General features: G+C 45.9%; 1 protein-coding gene across 1 annotated transcript in view; it reads right to left on the reverse strand.

Annotated features, from left to right (window-relative positions):
• LOC311112400 (uncharacterized protein) overlaps nt 1-15,914 on the reverse strand; it is a 52,095-nt gene extending 36,181 nt beyond the window's left edge. Inside the window, exon 1 of the mRNA XM_084155508.1 lies at nt 15,751-15,914. Within this exon, the coding sequence (XP_084011634.1) occupies nt 15,751-15,820 (70 nt within the window). The 5' untranslated portion in view covers nt 15,821-15,914. The remainder of the gene's footprint in view (nt 1-15,750) is intronic.
• Between the last annotated feature and the right edge of the window lie 216 nt (nt 15,915-16,130).

Raw genomic sequence — 16,130 nt, forward strand, 5'->3', positions numbered from 1 at the left:
TCTTGTAGGTTGCGGTGAGCTTGGTTAGGTTTGTACAGGAACGCTGGTCCCATACTGGTGAGCTGGGAAGCGGAAACCGACCTTGAAGCGTGGTCGGCGGGATTGTGTTCTGTGGGCACGTAGTGCCGCTGCTTAGGGTGTGTTGATTGACGGATGCGTTGGACTCTGTTGTGCACATACACGTAGAAGCGTTTAGTCTCATTGTATATGTATCCCAAGACTACTTTACTGTCGCAGTAGAAGTTAACGATGTCTTATTTGAGGTCTATTTTGTCTAGGATGAGCTCTGCCATTTCTACTGCCAACACTGCTCCATGTAATTTGAGGCGGGGTATGGGAGGGAGTTGAGAGGGAGTTCTTAGTGTAAGTGTGTGGGATATGGAGCTGCTTCAGATCCTGTAGTGAGTCCCTCCATATTTCCCATTCTTTCAGCTTTTCTTCAGGGGGTGGTGAATTCCAGTCACAAGTGTCTGAGGAGAGTTCCTTCAGTATGGCTCTGACCTGTATGGTTATTGGCGCCACCAGGCCGAGAGGGTCGAAGAGGCTGTTTACCATTGACAGGACTCCACGTCGTGTGAATGGTTTGCTGCTGACTGATACCCTGAAGGTGAAGGTGTCTGTTGCTATTTCCCAGCATAAACCAAGACTGCATTGCATGGGTGTGGTTTCTCCTCGGAGGGCTAAATCTTATACACCCTTGGCATGGTCTTCTGGGTAACTGCCTCCATCACAGTCGCACTGTTTGATGCAATCTTGTGCAGTTGTAGGTTTGACTCCACGAGCGATGCTTGTGTTCTCCGTAGCAGGTCGATGGCCTCTGTGTATGTGGGCAGAGACTTGAGCCCATCATCCACATAAAAATGTCTCTCCACGAACTATCAAGTGTCTGCTCCGTGTTCTTGCTCACAAAACATATTGCATGTAACAAGGTCAAGCAAGTTAATGTTTCCGACCTTTTCGGACTACTAAACAACTATTGATTTAGAACCACAGAGAGTTACCACAAGTCCCAAAGAAAACAAGCAATGTGTCACGATCGTGTGAATGATGAGACCAAAGCGCAGCGCGTGTTCCGAGAAACATGATGACTTTATTTACTTAAAGTGCAACACGAGAAAACAACAAAGAACGATACGTGAAGTTCCACTACTGATAACGACAGCAACAAGGAAACAAAAACCCACAAACCCCACAGGACAACATACAGCCTAAATATGGCTCCCAATCAGAGATAACGAGCCGAACAGCTGACACTCGTTACCTCCGATTGGGAGTCAATGAATACAAACACCCAACATAGAAATACCACAACCTAGACACCCCAACATAGAAATACACCCAAAACAAATGAACATGAACAACCCTGGCTCAAGAATAAAGGTCCGTGGAGCCAGAGTGTTACATTACCCCCCCCTAAAGGTGCGACCTCCGGGCGCACCAGCAAACAGTCTAGGGGAGGGTCTGGGTGGGCGTCTGTCCAGGTGGCGGCTCTGGCCCAGGTCGTGGTCCCCACCCCACCATAGTCATTACCCACTTACTTAGCCTCCTACACATTACCACCCCCCCACTACACCCCACTGGGTTAAGGGGCGGCACCGGACTAAGGGGCAACACCGGACTACGGACCAGCACCGGGATAAGGGGCAGCACCGGGCTAAGGGGCAGCACCGGGCTAAGGGGCAGCACCGGGCTAAGGACCAGCACCGGGATAAGGACCAGCACCAGGCTAAGGAACAGTACCTGACTAAGTGGCAGCACCGGACTGAGGGGCAGCTCCGGACTGAATGGCGGATCCTGGCTGGCTGGCTCAGGCGGATCCTGGCTGAACGGCTCATGGCTGGCTGAAGGATCTGGCTGCTCATGGCTGGCCGACGGATCTGGCTGCTCATGGCTGGCCGACGGATCTGGCTGATCCTGTCTGGCCGAAGGCTCTGGCTGATCCTGTCTGGCGGAAGGCTCTGGCTTATCCTGTCTGGCGGAAGGCTCTGGCTGATCCTGTCTGGCGGAAGGCTCTGGCTGATCCTGTCTGGTGGAGAGCTCTAGCGGCTCCGATCTGGCGGACGGCTCTGAAGGCTCATGGCAGACGGGCGGCTTTGTAGGCTCTGTACAGACGGGTAGTTCAGACGGCGTTGGGCAGACGGACAGCTCAGACGGCGTTGGGCCGACAGGCAGTTCAGGCGCCGTTGGGCAGACGGGCAGTTCAGACGGCGTTGGGCAGACGGGCAGTTCAGACGGCGTTGGACAGACGGGCAGTTCAGACGGCGTTGGGCAGACGGGCAGTTCAGGCCCCGTTGGGCAGACGGACAGTTCAGGCCCCGTTGGGCAGACGGCAGACTCTGGCCGTCTGAGGCGCACCGTAGGCCTGTTGCGTGGTGCCGGAACTGGAGGTACCGGGCTGAGGACACGCATCACAGGGCTAGTGCGGGGAGAAGCAACAGGGCATGCTTGGCCCTGGGGACGCACCGTAGGCCTGATGCGTGGTGCCGGAACTGGAGGTACCGGGCTGAGGGCACGCATCACAGGGCTAGTGCGGGGAGAAGCAACAGGGCATGCTTGGCCCTGGGGACGCACCGTAGGCCTGATGCGTGGTGCCGGAACTGGAGGTACCGGGCTGAGGACACGCATCACAAGGCTAGTGCGGGGAGTCGGAACAGGGCATGCTGGACCCTGGGGACTCCCATAACGCCTAGTGCGGGGAGCCGGAACAGGGCATGCTGGACCCTGGGGACTCACCTCACGCCTAGTGCGGAGAGCAGGAACAGGCCGGGCTGGGCTGGCGACGCGCACCGTATCCCTGGTGCGAGTGGCCGGAACAGGCCGGGCCGGGCTGGCGAAGCGCACCGTTTCCCTGGTGCGTGGAGTAGGAACAGGCCGGGCTGGGCTGGCGACGCACACCGTATCCCTGGTGCGTGGAGTAGGAACAGGCAGGGCTGAGCTGACGACGCACACCGTATCCCTGGTGCGAGTGGCCGGAACAGGCCGGGCCGGGCTGGCGAAGCGCACCGTATCCCTGGTGCGTGGAGTAGGAACAGGCCGGTCCATACCGGGAACACACACCACTGGCCTCAACCGAGGATCAGGAGCGGGCCGGACCGGACTGGCAACATACCTTAGTCCTTCACGCCGTGCCACACACACATCCCTGCCTCTTCTCGCCAATGGCTCCCGTACTCCGTTAGCCCTCTCACCTATACTCCCTGTGGCAGCTTCCTGCTGCCCAGCCGCCCAAGCCATGTGCCCCCCCCCAAAAACTTTTTGGGGTTGCCTCACGTCCACGGGCTTCCAGCCTCGCCTTCGCGCTGCCTCCTCGTACCACCTCCTCTCGGCTTTGGCTGCCTCCAGCTCTTCCCGAGGGCGGTGATATTCCTCCGGTTGTGCCCAAGGATCCTCTCCGTCCAATAACTCCTCCCATGTCCAGACCCTCGGCTCCTGGACACGCTGCTTGGTCCTGGTATGGTGGGTTTTTCTGTCACGCTCGTGTGAATGATGAGACCAAAGCGCAGCGCGTGTTCCGAGAAACATGATGACTTTATTTACTTAAAGTGCAACACGAGAAAACAACAAAGAACGATACGTGAAGTTCCACTACTGATAACGACAGCAACAAGGAAACAAAAACCCACAAACCCCACAGGACAACATACAGCCTAAATATGGCTCCCAATCAGAGATAACGAGCCGAACAGCTGACACTCGTTACCTCCGATTGGGAGTCAATGAATACAAACACCCAACATAGAAATACCACAACCTAGACACCCCAACATAGAAATACACCCAAAACAAATGAACATGAACAACCCTGGCTCAAGAATAAAGGTCCGTGGAGCCAGAGTGTTACACAATGCCTCCGCTATTCCAGCACCATTTCAACTTCAACATTTCAAAATCATTTAACTCTTCCGAGTCGGCGAACGCTTCGGCGCGTTCAAATCGCGGGCCGGCTTTAGGACCGCGCAGCATCCAAACCAAGTGACGCAGAGGGCTGCCGTCGATTTCATGCAGAAATGGAGACCCGAAGCTACGTTTGAGTGTTTGTTTCATGTAAATACACCAACTAAAACCAAAGTTATGATAATTTCAATTCCATGAAAAAAGTGCGTCAAAATATGCGCTCTTTTATGAGCGCTTTGCATTTATTATAATAACTTTGTCGTCTTTTGTGATAAAAAGGAACGGAAAAAAACGTGTGCTTGTGCTAACCCGGTTCTTCAGGATGCACACGAGTATATAAACATTCATTCCCATGACAACTAGCCATTGCGAAAGAACGAACGAGAGGAATTAGTTCAGTTCATGAGTAGTTTTGGAGAGTTTTTCACGAGTTAGTATTTCAATTGTTAGTATTTCAAGAGTTTTATTGTCAGCAGTATCGTTTTTGTGAAGCAATATGAGGCGCACACTTCACGTTGAACAAGCCGTCGACTTGTTATTCCAAATGAGCGATGAAGAAACTTTGGAAAGTTCGTCGTCAGACAATGAGAGTGGCCAGGATGACTTCGAGGACCCTGATTTTGTTGCTGAAAACGTGAGGTAAGAAGACAAACATTTTTCTAAAATGAATTTGTTTTATTGCTTTCGTTTATCTTACTATAGTATTCTATTCTACTTCACTGTAGTGCAAATGCCAATGAACATCTTGAACTTTGAATAATCTTGAATCCGTTTACCTGTTTTGTATAGTGACGACGACGACGACGAGCAGCCTGGGCCATCAACAGCCCCCACCCCCACAACAAGCCGACGGAGGCCATCACAGAGGGGGCGTGGAAGGAAGGATCAGGCCAAGACCAGGTCAAGATCTCCAGCCCAGTCAGCAGCACAGCCAGAACAGAGCTCTGAGCCATGGAAAACAGAGACTGATCCTGACACTGCCCCACAAGCCAGTAGGTTCATGCCCCGCAGACCACCAGGAGCCCAGGTGGATTTGCATTCAGGGCACACACCAAAGGACCTCTTCCTGCTCTACTTCGCCGCAGATACAATGAGGACAATCTGCAGAAACACCAACAAACAGGCAGCAAGAAATCAGCAGAAGGGGAGCAAATATCAGTGGACTGACGTTGATGTGGAGGAACTGCACAGATTTCTGGGTCTCCTCATCTACACCTCATTGGTGACTCTGCCTAGTATCCAGGACTACTGGAAACAAAGCCACATATTGTCTGTTTCATTGCCAGCGAAGGTCATGCCAAGAGACAGATTCCGGTCCATCTCATGGAACATCCACCTAAGTGATCCAGAGGAGGATGTCATAAATGACCAGCGCAAAGGTACACCCCAGCATGACAAACTGTTCAGGGTCAAACCTCTGATGGACGACATTCGCACTGCCTGCCAGGCTCATTACCATCCTAAGAAGGAACTGTCAGTCGACGAGAGGATGGTGGCTACAAAAGCCAAAACTGGCATGACCCAGTACATGAAGGACAAGCCTAACAAATGGGGGATCAAGCTCTTTGTGTTGGCAGAGTCTAACAATGGCTACACTCTAAACTTCAACGTGTATGTTGGGAAAGCACACACACCCAGCGTGCATGGACTTTCATATGATGCTGTTATGGACCTCATTCAGCCATCACATCTTGGTACAGGATACCATATTTATATGGACAATTTCTACACCAGCCCAAAACTGTTCCTGAGTTTGGGAAGTATGAAGTTTGGAGCCTGTGGGACCTACAGAAGCAACAGAAAAGGGTGTCCTAGTGGCAGAGAAAATGCCCTCACCAGCAAATCGAAGAGGGGGTCTGTGAGATGGATCAGAGAGGATCGCCTGGTCTTTGTGAAGTGGATGGATACGCGGGAGGTGTCGGTGTGCTCCACAATCCACCCAGCGTTTTCGGGCGAGACAATCAAGAGGAAGGTGAAGGAAGGACCTGGACGCTGGGTAGCAAAAGACATTCCCTGCCCTACCCCCATCATGGCCTACAATAAGTACCTGTCAGACCAGCTTCTCCAGTATTACTCAACCCATCGCAGAACTGCTCGCTGGTACCGTACCCTCTTCCTGCATTTTTTGGACATGGGAACAACAAATGCATACATCCTGCACTGTGACATCAGTGCGACCCAACAGGTCACACCCATGACGCACAAGAACTTTGTGGCAGAACTTGTGGCCCAGCTGTGCGGAGTGACCCAGACAGGGGTTCCACTTCAAAAAAGCACCAGCCATGTTCCTGTGGCCATTGCCAATGTTGCAGAGGCCAAAGACAAAGCCACAGCAGGCCGCAGGGTTTGTCAACGCTGTAAACAAGTTGACAAGAAGAGGTTTGTCACACCATGGAAGTGCAAGGCCTGTGATGTGGCTCTCTGTGTCATTGTGGACAGGAACTGTTTTGAAGAGTGGCACAAATAGGGTAAAGGCCAGTGGCTATACCTACTTTTTTTGTAAATAGTTGTGTATTGCTTGTATATATCTCAAGAATACTTTTATATGTTCATATTTGCACTTTGTGGTTCAATTTGAAGCTTTTTTTTTCATTTTGGACAGAAACTGTTTTGAGGAGTGGCACAAAAAGGTTTAGGGTTAGAATAGAAGAAAAACGCCAGTGGTTATACCTACTTTTTATTGTAAATAGTTATTTATTGCTTGTATATATCACCAAAATACTTTTATATGTTCATATTTGCACCTTGTGGTTCAATTTGAAGCTTTTTAAATGCTTGGTTCACCATGTTTGAGGGTTTTACAATAAAAAAACCATCTTTTTTCTAAACGGACTTTGTGTTTTCTGTGTGTGTTTGGGTCCAGTGTGTTGAAATAGTATGTCAAAGTGAAAAACTTACTAACAGATCATATAGGTGAGGTTGTGCTGAAAAAAAAGATACCCAACATTGGTCTGGTAAACATTTCTTTATGTAGTATATCAGGGCAAAATTGAAGGTACCCAAAAACGGCCAAAAAAGCTCCAGACTCCGAAGAGCTAATCACCTATTCTTAATCTAGTATAGTGACAACTAAAATATAAAAAAAACTATTTAGTCCAATCAACGTAAGCTAAATATGATGTGGCTGTCCATGGTACGGATTTCTGTGTGTGTGCGTGCTTTCATGCTGGTAGAAAAAACATGTTGAAGCACCCTACTTGTAGAGAAACGCCAATGCCATCCTCCTCTTTCATGTTGGAAACGGTCTATGACTTTGTCATACAGTAGGCTAGACACTTTTAGTTTTTGTTGTTCTAGGCTGCCTGGCTAAAATGCTTGCTGGCTAGCCTAACTAACTTTCATTGGCAACGATGAGCCAGGCCAGCTAGTTAACGTTAGTCTATAGGCCTACTACATCTAGCTAGCTACATGTTGAACTTCCATCCTCTCAGGCCAGGAGCACAATGTATGAATTAATGGTTGGATCAGAATCACTGTTATAATCATTGGCCAGTACTGAGAATTAGGCTAAATTAAACCACAAGTCCTAATCCCTATCTCCATCCATGGCTAATTTAGGAAAGGGATGATTTTAGCTAGCTAGCTAGCCACCGGAGGACAAAGACAGGCGTACATTATTTTGTTTCTTTTTTTGGTTATTCTTTTGGGGAAGATTGTCTTCCCTTGGCATCCATGAATACACGGCCTTGCACCAAACATATATTTTATAATCTGCAATGAATGAATTTCCAACTTTAATTAGGCTACCAAACAAGTAGGCCACTAATTACACTATATATACAAAAGTATGTGGACACCCCTTCAAATTAGTGGATTCGGCTATTTCAGCCACACTCGTTGCTGACAGCTGTATAAAATCGAGCACACAGCCATGCAATCTCCATAGACAAACATTGGTAGTAAAATGGCCTTACTGAAGAGCTCAGTAACTTTCAACGTGGCACTGTCCTAGGGTGCCACCTTTCCAACAAGTCATTTCGTCAAATGTTGCCCTGCTAGAGCTGGCCCGGTTAACTGTAAGTGCTGTTATTGTGAAGTGGAAACGTCTAGGAGCAACAACGGCTCAGCTGTGAAGTGGTAGGCCGCACAAGCTCACAGAACGGGACCACCGAGTGCTGAAGCGCGTGCATGTAAAATGTGTCCTCGGTTGCAACATTCACTGCCGAGTTCCAAACTGCCTCTGGAAGCAACGTCAGCACAAGAACTGTTCGTCGGGAGCTTCATGAAATGGGTTTTCATTGCCGAGCAGCCGCACACAAGCCTAAGATCACAATGCGCAATGCCAAGCATCGGCTGGAGTGGTGTAAATCTCGCCGCCATTGGACTCTGGAGCAGTGGAAACGCGTTCTCTGGAATGATGAATCACGCTTCACCATCTGGCAGTCCGACGGACTAATCTGGGTTTGGCGGATGCCAGGAGAACGCTATCTGCCCTAATGCATAGTGCCAACGGTAAAGTTTGTTGGAGGAGGAATAATGGTCTGGGGCTGTTTTTCGTGGTAGGAGCTAGACCCCTCAGTTCCAGAGGAAGGACATCTTAAACTACAGCATACAATGAAATTCTAGACAATTCTGTGCTTCCAACTTTGTGGCAACAGTGTGGGGAAGGCCCTTTCCTGTTTGAACATGACAATGCCCCCATGCACAAAGCGAGGTCCATACAGAAATGATTTGTTGAGATCGGTGTGGAAGAACTTGACTGGACTGCACAGAGCCCTGACCTCAACTCCACCGAACACCTTTGGGATGAATTGGAACGCCGACTGCGAACCAGGCCTAATCGCCCAATATCAGTCCCCAACCTCACTATTGCTCTTGTGACTAAATGGAAATAAGTCCCCGCAGAAATATTCCAACATCTAGTGGAAAGCCTTTCCACAATAGTGGAGGCTGTTATAGCGGCAAAGGGGGGACCAACTCCATATTAATGACCATGATTTTGGAAGGAAATGTTTGACGAGCAGGTGTCCACATACTTTTGGTTATTTAGTGTAGCTCTTATTTGTATTTGTATTTATTATGGATCCCCATTACAGTGGGGAAAAAAAGTATTTAGTCAGCCACCAATTGTGCAAGTTCTCCCACTTAAAAAGATGAGAGAGGCCTGTAATTTTCATCATAGGTACATGTCAACTATGACAGACAAAATGAGAAAAAAAATTCCAGAAAATCACATTGTAGGATTTTTTATGAATTTATTTGCAAATTATGGTGGAAAATAAGTATTTGGTCAATAACAAAAGTTTCTCAATACTTTGTTATATACCCCTTGTTGGCAATGACACAGGTCAAACGTTTTCTGTAAGTCTTCACAAGGTTTTCACACACTGTTGCTGGTATTTTGGCCCATTCCTCCATGCAGATCTCCTCTAGAGCAGTGATGTTTTGGGGCTGTCGCTGGGCAACACGGACTTTCAACTCCCTCCAAAGATTTTCTATGGGGTTGAGATCTGCAGACTGGCTAGGCCACTCCAGGACCTTGAAATGCTTCTCACGAAGCCACTCCTTCGTTGCCCGGGAGGTGTGTTTGGGATCATTGTCATGCTAAAAGACCCAGCCACGTTTCATCTTCAATGCCCTTGCTGATGGAAGGAGGTTTTCACTCAAAATCTCACGATACATGGCCCCATTCATTCTTTCCTTTACACGGATCAGCCGTCCTGGTCCCTTTGCAGAAAAACAGCCCCAAAGCATGACGTTTCCACCCCCATGCTTCACAGTAGGTATGGTGTTCTTTGGATGCAACTCAGCATTCTTTGTCCTCCAAACACGATGAGTTGAGTTTTTACCAAAAAGTTATATTTTGGTTTCATCTGACCATATGACATTCTCCCAATCCTCTTCTGGATCATCCAAATGCACTCTAGCAAACTTCAGACGGGCCTGGACATGTACTGGCTTAAGCAGGGGGACACGTCTGGCAATGCAGGATTTGAGTCCCTGGCGGAGTAGTGTGTTACTGATGGTAGGCTTTGTTACTTTGGTCCCAGCTCTCTGCAGGTCATTCACTAGGTCCCCCCGTGTGGTTCTGGCATTTTTGCTCACCGTTCTTGTGATCATTTTGACCCCACGGGGTGAGATATTGCGTGGAGCCCCAGATCGAGGGAGATTATCAGTGGTCTTGTATGTCTTCCATTTCCTAATAATTGCTCCCACAGTTGATTTCTTCAAACCAAGCTGCTTACCTATTGCAGATTCAGTCTTCCCAGCCTGGTGCAGGTCTACAATTTTGTTTCTGGTGTCCTTTGACAGCTCTTTGGTCTTGACCATAGTGGAGTTTGGAGTGTGACTGTTTGAGGTTGTGGACAGGTGTCTTTTATACTGATAACAAGTTCAAACAGGTGCCATTAATACAGGTAACGAGTGGAGGACAGAGGAGCCTCTTAAAGAAGAAGTTACAGGTCTGTGAGAGCCAGAAATCTTGCTTGTTTGTAGGTGACCAAATACTTATTTTCCACCATAATTTGCAAATAAATTCATAAAAAATCCTACAATGTGATTTTCTGGAAATTTTTTTCTCAATTTGTCTGTCATAGTTGACGTGTACCTATGATGAAAATGACAGGCCTCTCTCATCTTTTTAAGTGGGAGAACTTGCACAATTGGTGGCTGACTAAATACTTTTTTTCCCCACTGTAACTGCTGCCAATGTAGCAGATCCTCTTCTTGGGGTCCAGCAAAATTAAGGCAGTTATACATTTTAAAAACATTACATTACATTCATAACAGATTTCACATCATATTAAGTGTGTGCCCTCAGGCCTCTACCACATATCTTTAACACAAAATCCATGTGTACATGTGTGTATAATGCTTATGGTATCTTGTGTTTGTATGCATGTGTCTATGTTTGTGTTGCTTCACAGTCCCCCCTGTTCGATAAGGTGCATTTTAATCTGTATTTTTTTAAATCTAATTTTGCTGCTGGCATGAGTTACTTGATGTGGAATAGAGTTCCATGTAGTCATGGCTCTATGTAGTTATGTGCGCCTTTCATAGTCTGTTCTGGATTTGGGGACTGTGAAGAGACCTCTGTTGGCATTTTTTGTGGGGTATGCATCGGTGTTCGAGCTGTGCCCCAGTAATTCAAACAGACAGCTCGGTGCATTCAACATGTCAATACCGCTCACAAATACACGTAGTGATGAAGTCAATCTCTCCTCCACTTTGAGCCATGAGAGATTGACTTGCATATTATTAATGTTAGCTCTCTGTGTACATCCAAGGGCCAGCCGTGCTGCCCTGTTCTGAGCCAATTGCAATTTTCCTAAGCCCCTCTTTGTGGCAGCTGACCACACAACTGAACAGTAGTCCAGGTGCGACAAAACTAAGGCCTGTAGGACCTTCCTTGTTGATAGTGCTGTTAAGAATGCAGAGCAGCGCTTTATTATAGACAGACTTCTCTCCATCCTAGCTACTGTTGTATCAACATGTTTTGACTATGACAGTTTACAATCCAGGGTTACTCCAAGCAATTTAGTCTCCTCAACTTGCTCAATTTCCAAATTAATCATTACAAGATTTGGTTTAGTGAATGATTTGTCCCAAATACAATGATTTTAGTTTTTGAAATATTTAGTGCTAACTTATTCCTTGCCGCCCATTCTGAAACTAACTGCAGCTCTTTGTTAAGTGTTGCTGTCATTTCAGTCGCTGTGGTAGCTGACGTGTATACTGTTGAGTCATCCGCATACATAGACACACTGGCTTTACTCAAAGCCAGTGGCATGTCATTAGTAAAGATTGAAAAAAGTAAGGGGCCTAGACAGCTGCCCTGGGGAATTCCTGATTCTACCTGGATTTTGTTAGAGAGGCTTCCATTAAAGAACACCCTCTGTGTCCTGTTAGACAGGTAACTCTTTATCCACAATATAGCAGGGGGTGTAAAGCCATAACACATCAGTTTTCCAGCAACAGACTGTGATCGATAATGTCAAAAGCCGCATTAAGGTCTAAAAAAACAGCCTCCACAATCTTTTTATTACATTACACTTACGTCATTTAGCAGACGCTCTTATCCAGAGCGACTTACAGTTAGTGAATACATATATATATACTGTCCCCTGTGGGAATCAAACCCACAACCCTGGCGTTGCAAACGCCATGCTCTATCAACTGAGCTACATCCCTGCCGGCCATTCCCTCCACTACCCTGGTCCAATTGTGCGCCGCCCATGAGTCTCCCAGTCGCGGCCGGCTGCGACAGAGCCTGGATTCGAACCAGGATCTCTAGTGGCACAGTTCGCACTGCGATGCAGTGCCTTAGACCACTGCGCCACTCAGGAGACTATCATCAGTCATTTGTGAAAGTGCTGTGCTTGATGAATGTCCTTACCTGTAAGCGTGCTGAAAGTCTGTTGTCAATTTGTTTACTGTAAAATAGCATTTTATCTGGTCAAAGTTGACTAAGGGTTGATAACAGGCTGATTGGTTGGCTATTTGAGCCAGTTAATAATAATAATATGCCATTTAGCAGACGCTTTTATCCAAAGCGACTTACAGTCGTGCGTGCATACATCTTTGTGTATGGGTGGTCCCGGGGATCGAACCCACTACCTTGGCATTACAAGCGCCGTGCTCTACCAGCTGAGCTACAGAGGACCACGTTAAGGGGGCTTTACTATTCTTAGGCAGGGGAATAACTTTTGCTTCCCTCCAGGCCTGAGGGCACACACTTTCTAGTAGGCTTAAATTTAATATTTGGCTAATAGGAGTGGCAATATCGTCCGCTATTATCCTCAGTAATTTTCCATCCAAGTTGTCAGACACCGGTGGCTTGTCATTGTTGATCGACAATAATAAAATGTTTCACCTCTTTCACACTTACTTTATGGAATTCAAAATTACAATGCTTGTCTTTCATAATTTGGTCAGATATACTTGGATATGTAGTGTCAGCGCTTGTTGCTGGCATGTCATGCCTACATTTGCTAATCTTGCCAATGAAAAAATAATTAAAGTAGTTGGCATTATCAGTTGGTTTTGTGATGAATGAGCCATCTGATTCAATGAATGATGGAGCAGAGTTTGCCTTTTTGGCCAAAATTGTATTTAAGGTGCTCCAAAGCTTTTTACTATCATTCTTTATGTCATTTGTCTTTGTTTCATATTGTAGTTTCTTAATTATTTTTATTCAGTTTAGTCACATGATTTCTCAATTTGCAGTATGTTTTCCAATCGGTTGTACAGCCAGACCTATTTGCCATCTCATTTGCTCATTAGCAAATTTAGGCATGACATGCCAGCAACCATACAATTTTTCAATTCCTCATCAATCCATGGGGATTTAACAGTTTTTACAGTCATTTTCGTAATGGGTGCACGCTTATTAGTAAATGGGATAAGCATTTTCATAAATGTGTCAAGTGCAGCGTCTGGTTGCTCGTCATTACACACCACGGACAAACAAATATTCTTCACATTAACAACATAGGAATCACTACAAAACATATTATATGACCTATTGTACACAATATTAGGCCCAGCCTTTCAAACTTTGGTTTTCGTAGATATGGCTACTATATTGTGATCACTACATCCGATGGATCTGGATACTGCTTTCAATTATTTATTTTTTACATTAGTAAAGATATGATCAATACATGTCGATGATTTCATTCCTGTACTGTTTGTAACTACCCTGGTAGGTTGATTGATAACCTGAACCAGGTTGCTGGCACTAGTTACAGTTTGAAGCTTTCTCAAGAGTAGGCAGCCTGATGAAAGCCAGTCAGTATTTAAATCACCCAGAAAGTATACTTCTCTATTGATATCACATACTGTACATAATCAAGCATTTCACACATGTTATCCAGATACTGACTGTTAGCACTTGGTGGTCTATAGAAGCTTCCCACCAGAATGGGCTTTAGGTGAGGCAGGTGAACCTGTAGCCATATTACTTCAACAGTATTTAACATGAGATCCTCTCTAAGCTTTACAGGAATGTAGTTCTGAATATACACTGCAACATCGCCCCCGTTGGCATTTCTGTATTTTCTGTAAATGTTATAACCTTGTATTGCTACCACTGTATCATCCAATGTATTATCTAAGTGAGTTTCAGAGATTGTCAGAATATGAACGTCATCTGTTACTAACAAATTATTGATTTCATGGACCTTGTTTCTTAAGGTACATATGTTAACGTGGGCTATTTTTAAACCTTTTCTGGGATGCTTGATTATTTTTCTTGTTTTACTGGGAAGCCTAGCAGAGGTAGACATACTCAGGTTATTTTTATTAGTGCAGGGTGAGCTGCACACAGTGGACTTCCTACTAGGGCACACCACCTCAGTGCTAACAGTATTACTCTGGTTCATAAGCATATGATTACTGCATACAATAGCTGTAAGATCAGCAGAGGCATTCCGGGCAGTAAGAGGGACATAAATTAGGTAATTTCATTGTGTTTTCTAACGCCCCTAGGATGATGTACATTTGCTGAAGCATTATGACAACTCAGCGACACAGTGGTAGGGATTAAATGAGCTGGACTTGAGTCATTGATAAGTCATTGTCTCAACGTGCCTTCTAATGCTGTGAAAGGATCCAGGAACCCAAATGATTTAGGTGGATCCCATCCTCCTTATAATACGAGCTTTCTTTCCAGAAGGTATCAAAATTGTCAATAAAAGTTACACCCACAGAGATGCAATAGTCTCGTAGCCAGTTATGGAGGGCTAAAAGTCTGCTGAACCGTTCATGCCATGATTTAGGGAGGGCAGAGGGCCAGATATTATGGGGCGTTTGTTGGTGTCAAGTAGAAACCCAATCAGTTCTTTAAAATCCATATTCAGCTGTTCTGAGCTGCCCTTCATAATGTCATTTGACCCCACATGAATCATGACAGTATCATTGCTCTTGAATGTCTTCATTCTCAGTTAAGGCGTTCAAGCGAGACACTTACACCCTAAAAAACCCAGCTTTGTTGTCCCACACGATGAAATTAATATTGAGACACAGAGCAGCATGACCAGAGGAACATCACACTTGTGATGGGCTGACCAGTGACACATAATCACAGGAAACCACCAACATTTCCTGTTTATAGGGGAACAATCTAACGTCCCATTCGAATGTAGCTTAAATACCACTGAGTTTGAATGTTCATTTTACCTAATGACTTTTAGATATTGATATCCATGAAAGGATTTCTTCATTTTGGGGATGAAGCCATGTCCATTGTCCTTCAATGATTCAACATGGTTGAGGGAATTCCCAAGTCCCAACACCATAAAGGTGCATGTTTTATCACATCCATAGTGTTTAGGCACTGTGAGCCTAAACACAATGAGCCTGTAAGCTCTGTCAGTTTGCAAAAAATGCAAATAGAAAGGCAAATGAGTTTCAAATTACTTGATACAGTCTGTCTCAGATAATTATAAAAGGTTGTCAGCCTGTTGTTTCCAAAATATTATTAATCTTTCATATAAGTTAATATATGAATCAAAGTATTGGCATTCTCTGTAGTTGCTGTATAGATTGCAAACTTTTATAGCCTACGCCTCTTTCTTCGCATGAAAGAGCTCTGTTTTAGAATCTACACTCTGTCATTATCTATCCCTTACTGTAAATATTTGTCTAATGACAGGATACAGGAGGATATGAGAGGAACGTTATTTTAAAATGAGTCTTAGCGATTGGCTACACACTGGGGGGAGAGGGGGTTGGGAATGCAGTTAGGGAAAGTCGTATTCGGTCTGTGCTCCACGCACTACGACTGCTAGTCTAGGCTCCCTTGTCAGGAGACACAGCAAACATGCAAAAATAGATAATGTTTAGGCTACTTACCTATCATCTCCCACATACACTTTTAGTTAGTGCAGCAAATCAGTAACAACAAAATAAACATACCATCAATTACAAAATATAGCAGCATGAACATCAGTCTGGCAAGCCTTCTCCATCCGAACAAATGGTTCATTGCTATAAAGCTCGAGCTGTTCAGTGGTGTACACTGCGAAGAACGGGAAAGTTATGACCTTGTTCTTGTACAGAGGAGAGAATAGACTCAACCAGACCAGCTTCCCTCTGTGGTGTATCATTACGCCGATTCTGTTGCAAAACGTTTCTTAAACAGAAGCAAACTGAACGGGGAGGGACCTACTTGAATTTGTCCAATAGAACCTGTCGTTTTAGTTGCAACTGTTTGGACTAATGATTACACCACTGATCTCATCCCCAGCCTGTCTCTCCTTCAGGAGGTAGAGAGAGAGAATATTACAACTCCATCC

The sequence above is a fragment of the Coregonus lavaretus genome (genome assembly GCF_964263955.1).
Source record: "Coregonus lavaretus genome assembly, chromosome: 38".
Taxonomy (NCBI): domain Eukaryota; kingdom Metazoa; phylum Chordata; class Actinopteri; order Salmoniformes; family Salmonidae; genus Coregonus; species Coregonus lavaretus.